At 40.7% G+C, this 21,827-nt stretch overlaps 1 protein-coding gene across 2 annotated transcripts in view; it reads right to left on the bottom strand.

Annotated features, from left to right (window-relative positions):
* Positions 1–21,827, bottom strand: part of IREB2 (iron responsive element binding protein 2) — a 51,872-nt gene that overhangs the window by 10,811 nt on the left and 19,234 nt on the right. The window contains exons 4-16 of one of the 2 annotated variants that reach the window (XM_066355871.1): positions 20,397–20,534; positions 18,944–19,162; positions 15,876–15,945; positions 14,833–15,016; positions 13,756–13,895; positions 10,996–11,167; positions 9,147–9,247; positions 7,909–8,025; positions 5,844–6,003; positions 4,958–5,093; positions 3,686–3,779; positions 2,537–2,693; positions 2,101–2,225 (exon numbers count right to left, since the gene is read on the bottom strand). In XM_066355871.1, the coding sequence (XP_066211968.1) occupies positions 2,101–2,225; positions 2,537–2,693; positions 3,686–3,779; positions 4,958–5,093; positions 5,844–6,003; positions 7,909–8,025; positions 9,147–9,247; positions 10,996–11,167; positions 13,756–13,895; positions 14,833–15,016; positions 15,876–15,945; positions 18,944–19,162; positions 20,397–20,534 (1,813 nt within the window). The remainder of the gene's footprint in view (positions 1–2,100; positions 2,226–2,536; positions 2,694–3,685; positions 3,780–4,957; positions 5,094–5,843; positions 6,004–7,908; positions 8,026–9,146; positions 9,248–10,995; positions 11,168–13,755; positions 13,896–14,832; positions 15,017–15,875; positions 15,946–18,943; positions 19,163–20,396; positions 20,535–21,827) is intronic. The other variant, XM_066355872.1, reaches the window with a different exon arrangement.

Below are 21,827 nucleotides of genomic sequence, written 5' to 3'. Positions count from 1 at the left end.
GTGCCCTGGCCGGGAATTGAACCCGGGTCCTCCGCACGCTAGGCCGACGCTCTATCGCTGAGCCAACCGGCCAGGGCCACCATCTGCATTCTTGACTACGACTGGTCTTCCTGCTTCCAGCCTTCTTACCCAAACGTCTCTCCCCAATACATTTCAGTACAAAGGCAAAGAAAGTCTTTTGATTGTGAAACTCCTGTTTAAAAAACTTTCCAACAGCTCCTTATCTCATCTCAGAGTAAAAGACTAAATTTTTATAAAGGCCTAAAATTCCCTCTAAGTTCCAGTCCTACATCATTTCCTATTGCTATCCTTATTTCCTGTGCTGTAGTCAAACAGCACTCATTGAGGTTGCCTCCTAAAGGCCTTCATAATGTTCTACCTGGAAAGCCCTACTCTTGGTCCAGATTATGTTACTAACTTGTTCATCTCCTTCAAAACTAAGTTCAAAAAATGTGTTTTCAACCATCCCATATAAAACTGCAATTTAGACCACTGGCTGTTTGGCTCAGTGGTAGAGGGTCGGCCTAGCTTATGGAAGTCCCAGGTTCAATTCTTGGTCAGGGCACACAGGAGAAGCGACCATCTACTTCTCCACCTCTCCCTTTCTCTCTTTTCTCCTCCCGCAGCCATGGCTCAAATGGTTTGAGCATGTTGGCCCTGGGTGCTGAGGATGGCTCCACTGAGCCTCCGCCTCAGGTGCTAAAAATAGCTCAGATGCAGGAATGACTCCAGATAGGCAGAGTGTCAGCCCCAGATGGGGGTTAGGATCCTGGTCAGGGTGCATTAGAGAGTCTACTTCCCCTCCTCTCACTTGAAAAAAAAAGAGAAGGGGAATAAAATCCCTGCAATTTACTCCCCAATATTTGCACAATTTCTTTACCCTGATCTACACTTTTTTTTTTTTACAGAGACAGAGAGTCAGAGAGAGGGATAGAAAGGGACAGACAGACAGGAACAGAGAGAGATGAGAAGCATCAATTATCAGTTTTTCGTTGCAACACCTTAGTTGTTCATTGATTGCTTTCTCATATGTGCCGTGATTGCGGGCCTTCAGCAGACCGAGTAATAACCCCTTGCTTAAGCCAGCGACCTTGGGTCCAAGCTGGTGAGCTTTGCTCAAACCAGATGAGCCACGCTCAAGCTGGCGACCTTGGGGTCTCGAACCTGGGTCCTTGGCATACCAGTCCGACGCTCTATCCATTGCGCCACCGCGTGGTCAGGCTACCCTGATCTATACTTTTCTATAGAATGTTATCACTTTTTAATATAATGTAAAATTTACTGAATTATTCTGTACTGTTCACTGTCTGCCTCTCCCCATGAGAATTCTTTCTTTTCTTAAAAATTATTATTTTTAAGATTTTATTTACTGATTTTAGAGAGAAGATAGAGAAAGGCAAGGGGGCAGGGGGAGCAGGAATAATCAACTTGTAGTAGATGCTTCTTGTGTGTGCCTTGACCGAATAAGCCCAGGGCTTTGAACTGGCGACCTCAGCATTCCAGGTGAGACTTTATTCACTGTGCTATCACAGGTCAGGCCCCATGAGAATTGTTTGGATAAATTGAATTTATTCACAGAACAAACATATTGTAGGGTCAATAAATATTTGTTAAGTGAATATATACTTTTTCTGCCCTCATATTTATATTGTTTGTTCTTAAAAACAAGTGTGAATGTATGTGTTTGCTTGTATGTACATAAAACATCTCTGGAAGACACTTAAGAAATTGACATCACTGGCCACCTTTAAGGAGGTGAAGTAGACATCTGGGGAGTGGGTGGGAGATTTCATTGTTCTCATTTCTTTTGAACCATGTAAGTGAGAATGACAAACAAGGGCAGTTTCTATGAAATGCACCCACATTCACGATGTCAAATATAAATGCGTGCTATGCACTGCTAATAAGTAATAAAATCAATTCTAATACTCTAAACTATTCTCTTACATATTTGATTCCAAACACAAAATGACTATCACTGATTTGAACTGTGTATTCAAAATCATGTAATTAAAATTTTTATCCTATTTAGAAAACCGGATGTATGAAAGAAACAATGCCACTTTGTTCAACTATTTAAGAAACAAATAAGATTCTGACCTCTATTTTCTCTTTTAACACTTTAAACATGGATGATATAACATGTTCTTCCTCTATCTGATAAACTTCTTCTCTACTAGGCCAAATATCACGCAGGTAAATATTCTTCCCGCTGGGGTCAGTACCTGGTTAAAATATTAAAAAACAAGACTTAGTATAAAAACTAACTCCCTCAAGATGTTCATATCTTTCAAAGACATATCAGAGAAACCAAGCGATCTATCCAGCAACAGAGTGCTTCAGGCTTTAGCAGCTGGAAGAACTAAGTATGTGTACATTCTATATTCTTCTTATGAATATGGAAACTATGCATTATGGTACGATTTCTTGAAAATAATTCAAAGAATGGATGGTCTAAGAAGCATCCCAAAATATAGCAAATATAATATAAAACCTGTGTGCAGATATGTAAGTACATATACAAAGGAAAGGATACCTAAAGGCTCTGTCTGGAAATCTATGTTCACGGTGCCGGCTATGGCGTAAGCGACCACTAAGGGTGGAGAGGCAAGGTAATTGGCACGAACACAATCACAAAGACGGCCTTCAAAATTTTTGTTTCCAGATAAAACTCCACAAGTAACCAAATCACCCTGAAAAAATAAAATACACAAAAATATATTCAGTCCAAGAGATGGTACCAATTTGGACAATCATAAAGCAACCTGAAATGTTTTATTTCTTAGAGAAAGATAACCAAAAAGCAAATTACCTATTATGAAGCACAGACTACCAATCCTGGAAATAAGCTAAAATAACTCACTTTTTTTCTTTTTCTTTTTTTTTTTTCTTACCAAGACAGAGACACACAGAGACAGAGAGGGAGAGATATGAGAAGCATCAACTTGTAGCTACAGCAGTTTAGTTCACTGATTGCTTCTCATACGTGCCTTGACTGGGGGGCTCCAGCCGAGCCAGTGACCCCTTCCTCAAGCCAGCGACCATGGGGTTATGTATATGATCCCACGCTTAGGCTGGCGACCTCAGGGTTTCAAATATGGGTCCTGGGTACCCCAGGTCGATGCTCTATCTACTGTGCTCGATGGTCAGGCATAACTCATTTCATTTTTTTTTTTTTTTTGGTGACAGAGACAGAGAGAGGGACAATAGGGACAGACAGACAGAACGGGAGAAAGATGAGACGCATCAATTCTTTGTTGCGGCATCTTAGTTGTTCATCAATTGCTTTCTCATACGTGCCTTGAGTGGGGGTGAAGGGGCTCCAGCAGAGCGAGTGACCCCTTGCTCAAGCCAGCGACCTTGGGCTCAAGCCAACAACCATGTGGTCATGTCTGTGATCCCACACTCATGCCAGCGACCCCGCAATCAAGCCAGGAACCTCGAATTTTGAACCTGGGTCCTTTGCATGCCAGTTCTACACTCTATTCACTGCATGACCACTTGGTCAGGCACATTTTTAAGGAATTATATCAAGAATCTAAAAATGATTCTTCTAAGATTGACAGGTCACTCTTCCCAAGAGGTGGAAGGAATACAGAAATATAAGCACATCAATGTCTATTTTCTGTAACTTAATAACAAAATACAGTTAAAGAAAACCCATGTGGATGTCTTACTGAGTCACCTGTTTTACCTGTTTCACTGCATTCAGAACTGCTTCTGATAAGGGTGCTGTATTTCCCACACATGTTGAACACCCATAGCCAACTACTTCAAATCTGTATGTCAGAAAATAAATGTAATTGGTCAGTACTTCACAACACATGTAAAGAAAGAGCATCTTTCATTTCCACGCCTGTAATCAGATTAGACGAAAATATTTGTGGTACATGTATAACCTTAGTCAGTACGTCTATCTCCCAGCTTCTGAGTGTCAAGGCTGACCCTCAGGCACGCTACCTACTGCACACAAACCTCTGAAGAGCCTGGACACTGAGGCTGTTCCAAGTTGGATTTGATTAACTACATCTGACACAGTAGGTATCAGAACGCATGAAAAAACTCCTCAAATACTCCTTGCTAGGAATAGAACATGACCATTCAAAAAATTGATACTGTACTTCCTTCCAAAGGTGTTTAAACTGTAAAGTATTGAAAGGACCTGGCTATATTCTGCCCAAAGGCCCCAATAAAGGCACTGTGATTGGGTACTCTGATAGGAGTAAATCTTTTAACTCTCAACAAGTTAAGCCTAGAAAAGTCCCTAACAAAAATTCCAAGATGATAACTAAAAAACTATACATATAATCCACAAAATTACTTTCAGCTGTTCTTCTAAAGCTAAAAGATTACATAAAATTCACCAGGCTTACATAGAAATTGATGATCTATGTTAAGATGTGTTCTGAAGTACACGAAGAACATGGGAAACATCAATTATTATAATTTTTGCATCAATTATTTTTTAGAACACTTAAGAAATGCGAATGTTATTTTCTCCAAAGTTCAGGGACAACTTAACCTATGATTCACAGACCCAGTAACCTCATTAAAACCTCAATTAAGAACAATTTACTCAGTTAATAATACAACTTGTAAGATTTCATTCTTTTCTGGTAACTGACCTACATGACTCATAGAAAGTATACAGTACTTGGTACCATCCTTATATTTGTCTGTCACTGTTACTTGGCTTTACCTGTTTGCACTGTCTTTCCACCTGAAACCAGAGATCACAATCTACTTCTCCAGCCAACAAATTTGCCTTATGCACTGAATATGCTCAAAACGTGTTTGCTGACTAATAAGGCCTCAAGTATCGCACGGTAATGGCATGGTAACAAGAACTAAGATTAATTTTTTCCTATATTGTCTTCGTATATGAAGGTTCCTGACAAGCAGCTTCAGTCACTGCGAGTACCAGTATCAATATAAACAGTGATTTACTGTTACTTACCCGAGCTTACTCAGATACGGCAATACTCCACTTGAACTGAGGTAATGTGTAACCATCCCACTGCCCGGCGATAAACTTGTTCTTATGTATGGTTTAACACACAGACCAACTTCAACAGCTTTTTTAGCCAAAAGGCCTGAACAGTAAACAGACAATTATTATGGAGGCGTCTTTCCCTCACATTAAGGTTGGAAGAAAGGCTTTATTAAACAGGAAGCTTTCCAATTCACATTAGAGTAAAAGTCCAAATTCATAAACTTATTGTCACTATTTTGACCATTTTATTCTATTTGTTCCCTTTAAAACAAAACGTTGTAGTTGGTACAGTAGCTTTAACATCGTAAATTAAGGTACAACCTGAGCATAGCATCGTACACACAATAACAGAACAATTTATTTTTCCCCCACTGCCAACGAAACTACTTTCAATGCCGTAATCATAATAAACAGTAATTTAACATTATACATGATTTCTGACAACTAGTAACTATTCCACGTACGTGCAATTGCTTTCACTGGCAATCTTTATCAGTGATATTCCCTTTCTCCACACTCTCCATGGACTCTTGCATGGCTACGGTCAACTCCTAACAGATTATCAAGAGACTTGCTAATTAACAGTCCTCCTAAGTCAACAGAAGCAGATACAACCTAAAACTAATAGATATGTGTTATAATAAGATAATGTACCTCTGTAATAAAAAGGGAATTGATAGCAATTATCAAACTTAGGCTCATTAAAACCTAATTAAAATCTCAGAAAGTCCTTAATACCACATCATAGAGACATCAATACTCATGCACTATCTAAAAAACAGAAGGTGAATATGACAAAGAGGCAAATTAACACAGGAAAGACAACATATGACCTTAAACCACCACCCACCTGCAGTGAGCATGACAGACGGGTTGCAATTATTGGTGCAACTGGTGACTGCCGCTATAACCACAGACCCGTGCGACAGCTGATAGTCACTTCCTTCATAGTGAATAGAAACAGCATCATTCTGCTTTTCAGCTGCAATCTGGAAGCCTTTGAATCCAACCTATAGAAATTTGCACACAAATATAAATATTGTGGACGTTTAGAAAAAAATATTGGTAGAAAACATGGCAGATCCGACTGTTGGTGATTTTACCCTTAAAGTTCTAACCATGTGTGAGATGAAGGCCCATGACATCAGTAGCTGTAATTCAGCTGAAGCATGGACATGAATAAACATGAGAAGAGCCTGTTGGTGTCCACAGCTTTTATCTACTAATAGCCCAGCCAAGTATGCAGGATCCTGTTGTCACTAGGCTGTGTTTTGCTATTCATTCCTGCTTACAGTAATTCTCAAGAGGTGGAACAAACTTTTTGTTAAAAACGGCCCTGAAGACTTGCTTCCAAATAATCGTGTGTGTGTATGCAGAATTTGCTAGAGTTGGCAATTGTTGAAGCAAGGCACCTGGGAATTCATTACACTATTTTATTCCTGTATAAGCCTGACATTTTCCACAGTAATAAAAATCAAGAAATTATAAAAACAAAAGCTTTATAAAAAGAAAGCCAGATACCAGTTCTCAGAACAGAAAGAGACAAGAGTGAAGTCGTGACTCTCAGATAAGTTTTATTTCCTTGTAGTCTACGAAGTCACAAAGGTCTAGACCTGGTCAGCAAACTGTGGCTCATGAGCCACATGCGGCTGGCTCTTTGGCCCCTTGAGTGTGGCTCTTTCACAAAATACTACATGCGGGCACTACCTCGATAAAGAATGTACCTACCTATGTAGTTTAAGTTTAAAAAATTTGGCTCTCAAAAGAAATTTCAATCGTTGTACTGCTGATATTTGGCTGTTGACTAATGAGTTTGCCAACCACTAGAGCATTGCTGTCCAATAGAAATTTCTGTGACAATGTAAATAAATCCAATATAAGAGCCACAGCAACATGTAGCTAATCTGTAATTGAAATGAGGCTACTGTGACTAACAAAAAAATTATTATTTTGTTTTTGCGAGAGAGCAAGAGCGAGAGTAAGGGACAAAGGGAGAAAGATGAGATGTATCAACTTGTAGTTGCCAGCAACCTCAGTGCTTCAAACCTAAGATCTCAGCATCCCAGGTTGATGCTCTATTCACTGCACCACCACTGGTCAGCAAAGAGAAAAATTATTTGTGGGTTTTTTTTGTATTTTCTGAAGTGAGAAGCAGGGAGGCAAAGAAAGACAATCCCACATGCACTAGACCAGGATCCATCCAGCAAGCCCACTAGGGGGCAATGCTCTGCCCATTTAGGGTGCTGCTCCGTTGCAGAGCCATTCTAGTGCATGAGGCCAACCAAGGCCATAGAGCCATCCTCAGCACCCAGACCAACTTTGCTCCAATTGAGCCTTGGCTGCAGGAGGGGAAGAGACAGAAAGGAGAGGGGGAAGGGTAGAGAAGCAGATGGGTGCTTCTTCTGTGTGCCCTGCCCGGGAATCGAACCTGGGACTTCCACATGCTGGGCCGATGCTCTATTGCTGAGCCAACCAGTCAGGGCCAGCAATTTTAAATTTTCGCTAACTTATATTTTAATTTAGGCCAAACCTGTGGCGGTGCAATGGATAAAGTATCGACCTGAACGCTGAGTTCACCATTTCAAAACCCTGGGCTTGCCTGGTCAAGGCACATATGGGAGTTGATGCTTCCTGCTCCTCCTCCACCTTCTTTCTCTCTCTCTCCCCTCTCTAAAATGAATAAAATCTTAAAAAACAATTTTTCTTAATTTAAGCAGACATAATTGACTTCTGATCCTCAGCATGGACCTGAGAACAAGCTCACCAAACGTTAAGACCTTCATGTCAGTAAGGAGGAGGTGGGGCTGCTGGTGTGTGCCACAACAGAAAACTACAGCAGGACCCTGGGAACCAGTCTGTTAGTTCTCTCCTCAGGTCACACAGTGTGATGACAAAGTAACAGTAAGGTAATCTACCTTTTCACTTAAGCAAGCTCGAAAATCACTTTTCATCTCTGTCACCGCAACTCTATCCTGTGGTCTTTTTGGACCACTAACAGATGCAACTATTGAATTCAGGTTAATCTGGATCACCTAGGAAATGAGAGAGGAGAGGAAGAAAACAAATTAGGATTTATAAGGACAGATTCCAATCCAAGCACTACTTTCTAAGGCAGAATGAGCAAGCATATTTATATGTTTGAATGAGACTTGTTTTAATGCTGAAACACACGCATCAAAGATAGATTTAAAAACTCCACTTAGCTTACGAAAGATAACATGAAAATTTGCTAAAAAGCAAGACTAGCAGATGCATATGCAAACTACACCAGCCGTACATGTTACACAAACATTTTTACTCTCCAACTGTCCTTTCCCCACAAATATAATAAACGCTGTCTTCACATATATCTGTGCCAGCTCTAAAACTATGCTCTTGGCCTAAATACAACCCTTTGTGCTTGTCTGAGACAGTGGATGGGGGCTTAGTAAACCTTTCTTCGTTCTCAGCTTCACTGTAAAAAAATCTGTGTGAACTTAATGAATGAAATCAAAGTAGGTTTATAAATAACATTTGTTTAATAATAATAATAATAATAGCTACCATTTATTAAGCACCCGCTACATGCCATAAACTATTCTAATGAGTTAGGATTTCATCTCTTAAGGCCCTGGACAGTTGACACAATGGTAGAACAATCGGTCCGGCATGTGGATGTCCCAGGTTCAATTCCCAGTAAGGGCATACAGGTGAAGTGCCCATCTGCTTCTTCCCCCTCCCCCTCTCACTTCTCTTCCCCAACCCCCAGATCCTACAGCCATGGCTTGATTAGAGGAGTTGGGCCCCAGGCGTGGAGGATGGCTCCATGGCCTCTGCTTCAGGTGCTAAGAAGAGCTTGCTTGCTGAGCAATGGATCAATGCCACAGATACACATAGCATCGCCCCCTAATGGGTTTGCTGGGTGGATCCTATTCAGAGTGCATGCAGGAGGCTGTCTCTCTGCCTCTCCCCCTCTCACTGAATAAAAAAAAAAAGTAAAAAAGAATCCTATGCAGTAGATATTATCTTCATATTTTAGAGAAAAGGGAAGGCAGAAAGGCTAAATAACTTGCCCAGAAATATACAGCTAATAAATATTCAGGCTGGGATGGAAACACAGGTGGTCAGGCTCCAGCACTTACACCCGGTACTATGTGAGTTCTTCTGTACACACCTGGGAGTACTCAGGTTCTCCCGAACTAGTCTGGTCATTTCGAAACAATTTCACAGCTTTAAGGTATGTTTCCATTGATTCGAGTTTGGCTTTGTCAAAACCTGAAAAGATAAACAACAAAAATCCAGTAAGGAATTCTGAAACCTTTTGGGGTGTTGGGCTGTATTCGATGAGCAAGAAACAAATATTACAAATAACTAAGTAATCAGAACTGATTTCTTTATATATTAGTACTTGACATTATTCTCAAGAATTATAAAAAATTTTACCCTTCATGAAAAACTCTCTTTATAAATTACAGAGCAGCTCCCCCTTTAAAAGTTAAACCACAGAACAAGATCAAATCCTGTACTACAACATTCACAAAAAATACTGTTTGCATAAGAAAAAATAATAAAGTACCACCTACCATGAAGGATAAATTCATTACTTTCCCTAAACAATATGCAAAAATGAAAGATTAAAGTAAATGAAAATTAAAAATAGTTTCATAGAGCAGAAAGATCTTCCAGAAATTTAAAAATTTAGATGTTAACATGAAAGTTTCCAATTTAACATTTGGGAAGTTATATATAAGCATGAGAAACAAATGACTGTGGCAGGTTGTATTTTCCAATGCTTGCCCCAGCAATATATTCCCAATGTTACACGTTCTTCTTACAATGTGACAGTGACATTTCTCCATCAAGAGGTGGCATGTATGTTCATGCCACTGGCACCAGAGCAATGAGATTTCTGGGTGGCACCGCTCTCGCTCAGGTTATTAAAACCCCCACAGCTGACAGCCAGCACTCACCACCAGACATGTGGGTGAAGAAGCCTCAGGACTCCCTGGCCTGGTTCTGGAGTCTGGCAATTGAGGTCCCAGCAGCATGAAGCAGAGAAAAGCTGTCCAATTATGTGCCCTGTGTGCACTACTGACACCCTAAAACCATGTGGCAATAAATGACTATTGCTATTTTAAGCCACTAAATTTTAGGATAATTTGCTACATAGTAACAGGTCATTAATACATTACCTCATTTTAATATACAAGGAAATAAGACAGCTTTAACCACTCTCTCCTAAATGTCCCACTAACAAAAATCCAGTTTAGAGAAAGGTTTGCATTCTATGAGGGCCACTCTTCCCTCTGAGGCTCCAAATAACCAGGATCACTTTGCCATTTGACTTATTAACTTACAACAATCTGTACCTACACTGAAGAACACTAGAATACAGCCCCCAAATACACATTTGATTAGAGCAATGATCTCTTAAAAATAGCAAGTACATCCAATAAAAAAGAGATCCTGCTTTTTCAATAGGGGCCTTATGAAATATCAGTATGTTCTGGTTTTTTTCCAGTAGTTTCTATTTTAAATTGAGTAGTCAATAAAAGATTGGTCAAAGTTCCTAGTTAATCAGGCTACAAGAGAGATTGGAACCTATAATCTATGCTGCTTTCCACAAAATTAGATGCTTATCCTTTAGACAAAGCTCTGGTTCTCAGCCTCCTCCATCTGGTGGCCCCTCAACTGCTGGATGCAGAGGGAGCAGCAGGGAACATTAAGTCATCTCTCAGTCCCTGAATAGGCTGCAACATCCTCACTATGGGGAAAAGAGAGGTAAAAATCAGCAGTTTGAGTCATTTCTTTACAATGCTTGCAAATGGGTCAGAGGGGACTAGAATTTGAGGGCACGACACTATTTAAAAGCCATCTGATGCAGTTCACTTGAAAGCCACTATTCCAAAATAAGAAAACTTCATGAATATTAAAAAAACAAGGTGGTGATTTACTATAAAATATTTCAGACAGATACATTGGAAATTTAACATGTTTATCCTAATGATCTTGTATCTTCTTACCTGTATATTCTAAATGTTTTAATGTCACATTGTCAACAGGGAAAAAGCTGAGGATAGCACCATATTCTGGACACATATTTGCTATTGTAGTTCGATCCACAATAGATAACTGTGAAACTCCACTTCCAAAAAACTCAACAAACTTTCCAGCCACTCCTACTTGCCTGAGGTGCTGTATAAAGGGACACATAGAAATGCACACAAAATTAGCATAAGATTGGCATGGATTCTCTGAAAACTGTACAATCTAATTTTCACCCAATATTACTGACAATGAAGCAAAGAGGTCGTCTGTTGTTCTATGAAATATCAACTCAATCTGGTCTTATTTTAAAATAAATAGTCTGAAACGGGTCTAGAGTAGACTCAGTGTGTCTTAGCAGTACATAAAATAATGGTGCTTCTAACCATTGGTATCATCTTGAATTTAATGAATTATGAACACACTAATAAACTGTGTATATAAACAAAAAGTTATATACTATCTTATATAAAGTCTTCGAATTCCAACTGCTGGTCCAAATACTTACAGCAATATATATATATATATATATATATATATTTTTTTTTTTTACAGGGACACAGAGAGAGAGTCAGAGAGAGGGACAGATAGGGACAGACAGACAGGAACGGAGAGAGATGAGAAGCATCAATCATCAGTTTTTTGTTGCGATACCTTAGTTGTTCATTGATTGCTTTCTCATATATGCCTTGACTGCGGGCCTTCAGCAGACCGAGCAACCCCTTGCTCTAGCCAGAGACCTTGGGTCCAAGCCGGTGAGCATTTTTTATTTTGCTCAAGCCAGATGAGCTCGCGCTCAAGCTGGCAACCTTGGGGTCTCGAACCTGGGTCCTCGGCATCCCAGTCCAACGCTCTATCCACTGCGCCACTGCCAGGTCAGGCCTTACAGCAATATTAATCATAGCTGAATTCTATTTTGATAGTATTTAACATGAAGCTTCAAAGTTAATTCCTTCTAAAATCATGTTTATTAGTTACTAAAAGTAACCAAAACAGCTGCTCTAAATTGTAAAATCATCTCAGATTGGTATAGGGAAAGAGCCTATGGAGGTGACCAACAAAGAAACAACCTTCAACTTCTGAATAATATTAAGTCCCGTATGATAGAGGTGCTAGGGATCACTTAATCTAAACTTTTTTTTTTTTAATTAGATGTAGAAACTCAAGCCTAAGAGAAAGCTGTCTTATAGTTGTGGTAATTATTTTCCGATGAGAGACAGATTAGATATAACCAAGCTGCTGCTTTCGCCAAGTTAACGAGGTATTACAATGTGTATTTTGAAAAATACATTATTAATCCTATAAAAACCATGAACATAGGACCTCAAATAAATATAATCTTCAATATATGTATGCATAATTTGGGATGTTCCTTTTCCTTTAGAAATAATGCTGTAATTCTCAATTTAACTTCTTGATCTTTGGTCCCATGCATCAAATCAATCATTTCTGTAAGATGTCAAATGTATTTCTAATTAGAGAAGGATCAATACTACATGCTGAGAGGAAAGCAATACCATTTTCCTTCCCTGTGGAGTATCCAGAAAGCCTTCAGACCACAATCTGACCAAAAGGGTTGAGACGTGGACCCAACTGGGGGTTACATGTGGAACACCCAATTTCATGTGACTTAATCACTGAAATGAAGTTAGTGAGCACCAGAAATTTAGGATGGGGAGTTATAGATGGTTGTTCACGAGGAAACTCTAGAGTACTTGTATTGAACACATGCAGCCACTGTTTTTTTTTTCTTTTTCTGAAGCTGGAAACGGGGACAGTCAGACAGACTCCAGCATGTGCCCCACTGGGATCCACCCGGCACGCCCACCAGGGGGCGATGCTCTGCCCCTCCGGGGCGTCCCTCGGTTGCGACCAGAGCCACTCTAGCGCCTGGGGCAGAGGCCAAGGAGCCATCCCCAGCGCCCGGGCCATCTTCGCTTCAATGGAGCCTTGGCTGCAGGAGGGGAAGAGAGAGACAGAGAGGAAGGAGAGGGGGAGGGGTGGAGAAGCAGATGGGCGCTTCTCCTGTGTGCCCTGGCCGGGAATCGAACCCGGGACTTCTACACGCCAGGCCGTCGCTCTACCACTGAGCCAACCGGCCAGGGCGCAGCCACTGTTTTAATGTGATGTCAGAAAGGCCAATAGAAAGTTTGACACTATCGCATTTCTAGATACCATTTTTGAAAGTATTATTTAGTAATGGTTTCTAAAAGACAAATGATTCAATTAAGTATTAAAGGAGTTTAGACTCTTCCTAATATTCATGGAGCCAACAAACTACTTATTGAGGCAGGAAGTTAGAAGGGGTGAGAGACGGACTCAAGAATCTGACTGCCAGCACACCTTTTTTTTTGGTATTTTTCTGAAGCTGGAAATGGGGAGGCAGTCAGACAGACTCCCGCATGCACCCGACCAGGATCCACCCGGCATGCCCACCAGGGGGCGATGCTCTGCCCATCTGGAGTGTCACTCTGTCGCAATCAGAGCCACTCTAGCTCCTGGGGCAGAGGCCAAGGAGCCATCCCCAGCGCCCGGGCCATCTTTTGCTCCAATGGAGCCTTGGCTACGGGAGGGGAAGGGAGAGACAGAGAGGAAGGAGAGGGGGAGGGGTGGAGAAGCAGATGGGCACCTCTCCTGTGTGCCCTGGCCGGGAATCGAACCCGGGACTTCCGCAAGCCAGGCCAATGCTCTACCACCGAGCCAACCGGCCAGGGCCAGCCAGCACAACTTTAACGTACCTTCGTAATGCCAAGAACAACATCTATGGACGTAACAAAAGGGTTTGATGAGCCAGTTAACTCACATCCAACCACCTCTGGCAACGTAAGAGAAACTGGCAGCCCAAGCATAACTGCTTCCGTTTCAATGCCTCCAACTCCTGTGGTAAGAAAGATGCACATTATTAGCACAGGACACTCAAAGATAACTCAAGGTATCCTGGTGAATCTAGGTGTTTCACGAACTCCTCTTACACAGACCTGCTTTACTGCTACTACTGTGGACACAAAACCCAAGTCTTCTTAAAACAATGATTCCGCTCACATGGCAGATTTTAAGCCCTGGCCAAGTAGTTCAACTGGTTAGATTGTTGACTTGATATGCCAAGGTCACAGGTTCAATCCTCGGTCAGGGCACAGACAACCAATGAGTGCATAAAAAGTAAAACAAGAAATTGCCATTTCTCTCTCTCCTTTCCTCTCTAAAATCAATAAATTTTTTAAAAAGAGCAAGAAAAAACTTTTTACCTTTATGTAAATTCAGTAAACATTTAAAATTTATTACACTAAGTAGGATACTATGCTCAAGATATGAAATGAATAGAACCCAGTCCCTGTCAAGCTCAAGAGGCTTAGATTAATGGCAAAGACAAAAAAACCCCAAAAATGTCAATCCAGCCTGTGCAAAGCCATGACACACAGGAGCACAACCCTCTCAGGGAAACAGAACAACCAATCTTTAAGATGTATGTGGACAACTGGCCAAAGAGGCAGCAGGTTGTAAATGGCCTTGCATATAATGTGAAGGAATCTGGACTTATACAAAAGGCCAGGGGAAGCCGCTTAAATAAGATATAACTTCCACAAACGTCATCACCATCACACTAACCACTCCACAGTGTGCTGCACTGGGCACTGTGCAAATTACACAAATTCTCTCCTATATGACACTGTCCAAAAACACCTGAGTTATGATTTATTTTTGTTGCTATTTTAAATGAAGTGTCAAATAAGCTATAAAGACCTGCTATTTGTGTTCTTTTATAATGTTCCTGATATCCTCTGCCAAAAAGAATGAAACACTTGCTATTTACTTACCCCACCCCAGGATCCCCAAACCATTCACCATGGTTATATGAGAGTCTGTGCCAACGACACTGTCTGGGAAGAGGAGGTCCTCTGAGTCAAAAACCACTCTCGACAAGTATTCCAAATTTACTTGATGAGCCATTCCAGTTCCAGGAGGGATTAGAGCCACATTCCTAAACACTCTTGAACTCCACTGGGTTTTGTGGAAAGAAAGTCAACTGTTAGTGTACATTAATATAAATTTGTGCTCACCATCATGCTATAAACACTGACACGAAAAATATTTTACCAATGTCCCAAATGGTCCAATTATATAGTACATGCTTAAAATAAAAATGCAGACTAAACCTAAACATGATTATTTTGCAGATTATTAAAACAAAATTAAGTCAGATAAACGTTCCAAGAGTCCAGATAAATGGTAGTTTCCAACTGTGTCCCTAGGACTCAGGATGGGAAGGGGAGCCTTCCCAGCTCACCTGAACTCAAGCTTGTTTTTTGGGGTTGTTTTTTTTTTAAGCCTGTTTTTTTGGGGTTTTTTTTTTGTATTTTTCTGAAGCTAGAAACCGGGAGAGACAGTCAGACAGACTCCCGCATGCGCCCGACCGGGATCCACCCGGCACGCCCATCAGGGGGCGACGCTCTGCCGCAACCAGAGCCACTCTAGCGCCTGGGGCAGAGGCCAAGGAGCCATCCCCAGCGCCCAGGCCATCTTTGCTCCAATGGAGCCTCGACTGCGGGAGGGGAAGAGAGAGACAGAGAGGAAGGAGAGGGGGAGGGGTGGAGAAGCAAATGGGCGCTTCTCCTGTGTGCCCTGGCCGGGAATCGAACCCAGGACTTATACACGCCAGGCCGACGCTCTACCACTGAGCCAACCGGCCAGGGCCTTAAGCCTGTTTTTAATATTTTCTTATACACTGGGGTGTCCGGTAAAGCTGTGCAAAATCAAAAGGGGTCTGTTGCTAAAAATGTTCAAAAACTACTAGTCTTGTACCTATTAACATCAATATTTTATAAATTTCAATATAAAAATTTCCCAAAACCATTTATACCTTGAAAAATTGAAGCCTCTCTCGATTTCTGCCAAATTCTACTTCTTGATTTTTAAATACTGTTTCAGGTCTAAAAGGAAGAAGAGCTGATGTTAAAGTGTACGTATTACAGAAAGACCTCCCTTGTTTCTCCAAGGCTTTGTTCTTATACACACACAAACTTTTAAAATTCTTAGAACAGCAACTTACTGGATTTCTCAGAACCCATTCCCTTCTCTGTAGCAAGGAAGTGCAGCTTTCAGTAACACACTGGAAAGCTAATGCAAGGACTCCTTATTTACTGGGCATGTTAAAGCCATGTCCACACCAGAGTCCCAAACTATACTTAATATGTATTACTGTGAGATTTGGTTAAAATCATACAAAAAAGAAGTTCTGTTGAACTATCCACTATTAGAAAGGAGGGGGTAGCATACTCAATTATAAGTATGAACATGTCCACCTGGCCCTTGAGCCAGGGCACTAGGAGAGAGACACTGGTGATCACTATGGAATAAGCACAGATGTCCAACATCATTTTAGTTTAAAAAGAGCTTTCAGTCAAAATTTGTACTCTTCTTACCCAAAATGGAAGGGTCTATTTTATCTATAAGTAGTAGTTTACATTATATGGATTATAAATAAATTATTTAACACAGAGATAGAAAAAATTCACCTCCCAACAATAAACACAGTCCTATTTTTAGGAAGCTATTTTTTATCTAATGGATGTTTGAAAAAAATTATTACTAACAGTTTTAAGTTGCTTAATTTTACCTGCCAGCTCAGCTGGTGATTAAGTGTTGACTGAGTATCAATACAACTTAAATTATACATGTCCCCCAGAGGCTAATCACAGTTGTTCAATTGTCCACTTTTTTAAAAAACAAAGATTACATTAATAATTCATTGCTGAGTGATCTCTTGAAGCCATAGCACTTCTTAGGGAGATTTTTCTCAGGACCTCGGGGAATACAGCTTTCCAAAGCCACTGCAATTACTCTCTGTTTTCACAGCACCTATGGCTATAAAGTGCCATCAAAACCTTTATTAGCTTGTAACCTGCCTTCAAATTAGGGAATGATTTCAAGTGCCAAATGCATGCTCTCAACTTCTACCTTCCCTTTCTTGTTTGAGTCTATAATTAATACTTTGCTGACATATTACAGCACACAAAAGAGTTATTATTTTTACACAGCCAGGACTACTTTGTAATTTAAAGTCAAAATGGAAGGGAAATCTTATACCAAACTGTATTTTTAGAAATAAAAATATATCCTCTTAGCACTTCATATTCTGCCAGTTATAAAAAGACACAACAACAAAAAAATTTTTTTTAAACCCAATGATTTTTAAATCAATAAATCTTTTCAGGAAATAAATTTCTGTCTAAGAGAAGATGTTAATCTCAAAAGTCAACATGCCCGGAACAATCAGTACAACTAAGTAGCAAGAATAAGGAGTGATTACACATAAAACGGTCATAAATTTGACGCCAAAGGACCCATATATTATACTGAATTCTTAGAAAGGAAGAACATATGAGGTCACCATAACCTGAGGCTTTATAGATATATTGAGCCAAAATTTTAGAAGCAGACAGAACTTGAAAAATCGAGTTTAGGGTCAAATGAATTAATGTATTATTTAGCAATCATGATGAAATCTGTGTGGATATTGTTAGCTATTCTAAATCTTAAATGTGTTAAATTCTAACTTTACAAAGTTTATTATTTTTGTTAAAATAATTTTTGACAGTCTGTTAACAATGTGTTAAACAACATGACTCTAAAGAATAAGACTTTTAGCCTGACCAGGCAATGGTGCAATGGATAGAGCATTGGACTGGGATGAAGAGGACCCAGGTTCGAGACCCCGAGGTCGCCAGCTTGAGCGACCTCATCTTTTTTGAACAAAAAGCTCACCAGCTTGGACCAAAGGTCGCTGGCTTGAGCAAGGGGTTACTTGGTCTGCTGTAGCCCCACGGTCAAGGCACATATGAGAAAGCAATCACTGAACAACTAAAAGTGCCACAATGAGTAACTGATGATTGATGTTTCTCATCTCTCTCCGTTCCTGTCTGACTGTTGCTGTCTATCCCTCTCTCTGACACTCTCTGTCTCTGTAACATAACAATTTAACTTATAGGACTTTTCCTTATTTTGAAAAGTAATCTATTAGGAAATTTAACCACCTCCTATAAACAGGATTGTTTTCTAGGCAGGTCCATGGTACCTTAGAGGCAATCACTGATCTAAAACAGCTAAATAAGGTTATAAGACATATAAAAATGATAATATCCTTTTTCCTTTTTTTTAGCAAGTATGTGCAAGAAAAAGAGACAGGAAATGAAAGGTCTGATGAGAAGCATCAAGTCATAGTTGTGTCACTTTAGTTGTTCATTTATTGCTTTTCATATATGCCTTGACTGGGGGCTCACACTTAGCCAGTGACCCCTTGTACAAGCCAGCAACCTCTAGGCTCAAGCCAAGGACCATAATATCACGTTGATGATGCCATGCTCAAGCCAGCAATCTCGGTGTTTCGAACCTGGGACCTCAGCATCCCAGGTAGACGCTCTATCCAGTGTGCCACCACCGGTCAAGCCATGATAATGTTAACACAAAACTCTTCGTTTCAGGTTGATGCTTTAGCCACTGCGCCACCAATGGTCAGGCTTAACAGAGAATTCTTAATGAGTAAGAAAAACTAAAAACTCTCCTAGCAGAAAAAAAAAAGCCAGAAATATAAGTAGGGAATTCATAAAAGAAATATGAATGAATAATGAGCATGTGAATGGTACAAATTCACTAAAATAGTTCACAGTTTAAGGTGTAATACCATTTTTCTGCCTACATTAGCATGAATATTAAATATATTTACAGAAAAATTTTAAGGTTTACTTCCTAAGAAACAGAAATAGATTTAATTACTTTGTTCTGTCAGGACAATAGGAAATACATGGCTGTATGTCACCCAGCACAGTCAATATGATGACAGAGTAATAGGAGTCAGGAGGGGAAGGATAATAAATGGATTTCCCTAACTGAAAAATAACACTAATAAAATGTATAAAAGTAGTCTCATACTCAGGCACTGGTTGCAAATGGAAAGGACATAGAATGGGTGTGTTCTCAATCTGCGAAGAAAATTTTCCTGAGTGGCGGCCCAGTTCTCCAGAATCACAGGACCCTCGGCAGGCAGTCTGGCCTCTGCAGGGGAGCTTCTTGGGCTGCACTTTAAGTGGAGAGAGCTTTCCTGCTTTCTGCAGGTCACCGCCTCCAGGGTTCGGAGCATTCTGTATTGCACTATCATTTCAAAAAAAGAGAACAAAACAGTTAAGGTAACAGAAAATTATTAACTCTTCAAAAAACTCATCTGGAAGTAACCAAATGTCTGAATGTTAACATATTTACATCATGTTTGAAAAGCAAATCTCTGGTTACAAAAACAGGTAACTTAAATTTATGAAGGTGAAAACATAATTCTAAGTATCTAAAAAAATCATTTCATATACTTCTTTAACAACTTTTAGCAAGTACTAAAATAGATTATTTTCATCTAACAACTTAAAAGAAGTTCTGAGCCAGTTTTAAACCAGAGGGAAAACACTCTCATGAGCTGTGATAAATCGTAGACTTGTTCCAATATTCCAGAGAATGTAAAAAATCATGTCCTCGGCCCTGGCCGGTTGGCTCAGCGGTAGAGCGTCGGCCTAGCGTGCGGAGGACCCGGGTTCGATTCCCGGCCAGGGCACACAGGAGAAGCGCCCATTTGCTTCTCCACCCCTCCGCCGCACTTTCCTCTCTGTCTCTCTCTTCCCCTCCCGCAGCCAAAGCTCCATTGGAGCAAAGATGGCCCGGGCGCTGGGGATGGCTCTGTGGCCTCTGCCCCAGGCGCTAGAGTGGCTCTGGTCGCAATATGGCGACACCCAGGATGGGCAGAGCATCGCCCCCTGGTGGGCGTGCCGGGTGGATCCCGGTCGGGCGCATGCGGGAGTCTGTCTGACTGTCTCTCCCCGTTTCCAGCTTCAGAAAAATGAAAAAAAAAAAAAAAAAAAAAAAAATCATGTCCTCTCTAGTGTGACCATGGTCAATGGGACCTTTTAAATATAAGAAATTTATTTCAGTGAAAGGAAAACAGAGATTTAGTGAGCTCAGTATGTTCAATCACCAATTAATAAAGGACATTCATAGCTCACATCTTTAGATTCTCCCTGGAAGTTAAAAAACTTATTTAGTGGAATATGAAGACTGCAGATTGTTTAAAAAGCAGGTTCTAGACTGATTGTACATTTCTATAAAAAAATGGCAGCAGCAATATACAAATATGAAAATAACTTTAAAATTCAGACTGGGTAAAAAAAAATATTCACCAATACATAAACTTTTCATGAGTTTTTCTCTTTAAACATTAGTCAATACTCAGTATAGGCTACTCTGGCATAAATTATCTCTTATTTCCCTCCCACTATCTCACACACTTCCAGTGGGCTGGACGTCAGCTTGCACAGCTGTCGTTATAATATCTGTATGAAAGTACCATTTACTGAAGTCAATTTGTAAAGAATGGTCAACCGTGAGATCCGTCGGACAGGCAGGATGGACTTCCTTAGGATCACCTCCAAGAGTTTTCACTGCTTCCCTCATAGCAGCAAAATCCACCATTGCCGGTATTCCACTAAAAAATAAAAAGTGTGATCAAATTATAGTTCCAATTGTCCTTTATATATGCCCAAATTATTAATATGCATTTACTCATTTCTATATTTTAAAGGTATCTTTTTAAAGTTTGCATTCATGTTTGATAACATACTTATTATGTAAAGTTGGATGTATACTGGTATAATGAGAATGAACATTAGTATAAGAGAACTTCAGGGAACTGCCTATGAAATTCTTTCTCCTGCCTTCAATTTTATACTTCCCCATTTTCCCTAGTTCCAGTCCCTTCCATCCCAGGGCCTTATTGCTACTCCAAAGTTATCCACTAAACACACACACACACACACACACACACACACACACACACACCTCCACCCTACTATGTTACAAGCATTTACCAATGGCCTTCAGTGTGCTAGACACCAATGCACAGGCCAAACAAGACAGGTCCTACTCTAATGGAATATGTAGGGAAGATAAAGCAGTGATTGCAGAATAACATCAAAAGTACTATAATGGGCCCTGGCCGGTTGGCTCAGTGGTAGAGCGTCAGCCTGGCATGCAGGGGTCCCGGGTTCGATTCCCGGCCAGGGCACACAGGAGAAGCGCCCATCTGCCTCTCCACCCCTCCCCCTCTCCTTCCTCTCTGTCTCTCTCTTCCCCTCCCGCAACGAGGCTCCATTGGAGCAAGGATGGCCCGGGCGCTGGGGATGGCTCCTTGGCCTCTGCCCCAGGCACTAGAGTGGCTCTGGTCGCGGCAGAGCGACGCCCTGGAGGGGCAGAGCATCGCCCCCTGGTGGGCGTGCCGGGTGGATCCCGGTCAGGAACATGCGGGAGTCTGTCTGTCTCTCCCCGTTTCCAACTTCAGAAAGATAAAAAAAAAAAAGTACTATAATAGCAACACATAGAGTTCAGAGCAGTAGCATACAAACCAGATCCACATGGGTAAATGAAAGGGATGTTCTTCTATGGCTAACTCCCACACCTCCTTCAAAACTCAGTTAATGGTCACCTTTTCTTTTTAATTTTTTATTATTATTATTATTATTATTTTTATTTATTTTACAGTGATAGAGTCAGAGAGAGGGATTGAAAGGAACAGACAGACAGGAACTGAGAGAGATGAGAAGTATCACTCATTAGTTTTTCATTGCGACACCTTAGTTGTTCATTGATTGCTTTCTCATATGTGCCTTGACCGTGGGGCTGCAGCAGACTGAGTAACCCCTTACTCGAGCCAGTGACCTTGGGTCCAAGCTGGTGAGCTTTGCTTAAACCAGATGAGCCCGCGCTCAAGTTGGCGACCTCG

Source organism: Saccopteryx leptura, chromosome 13, assembly GCF_036850995.1.
Source record: "Saccopteryx leptura isolate mSacLep1 chromosome 13, mSacLep1_pri_phased_curated, whole genome shotgun sequence".
In the NCBI taxonomy this organism is placed as follows: domain Eukaryota; kingdom Metazoa; phylum Chordata; class Mammalia; order Chiroptera; family Emballonuridae; genus Saccopteryx; species Saccopteryx leptura.
This window is presented reverse-complemented; position numbering and strand designations above follow the sequence as displayed.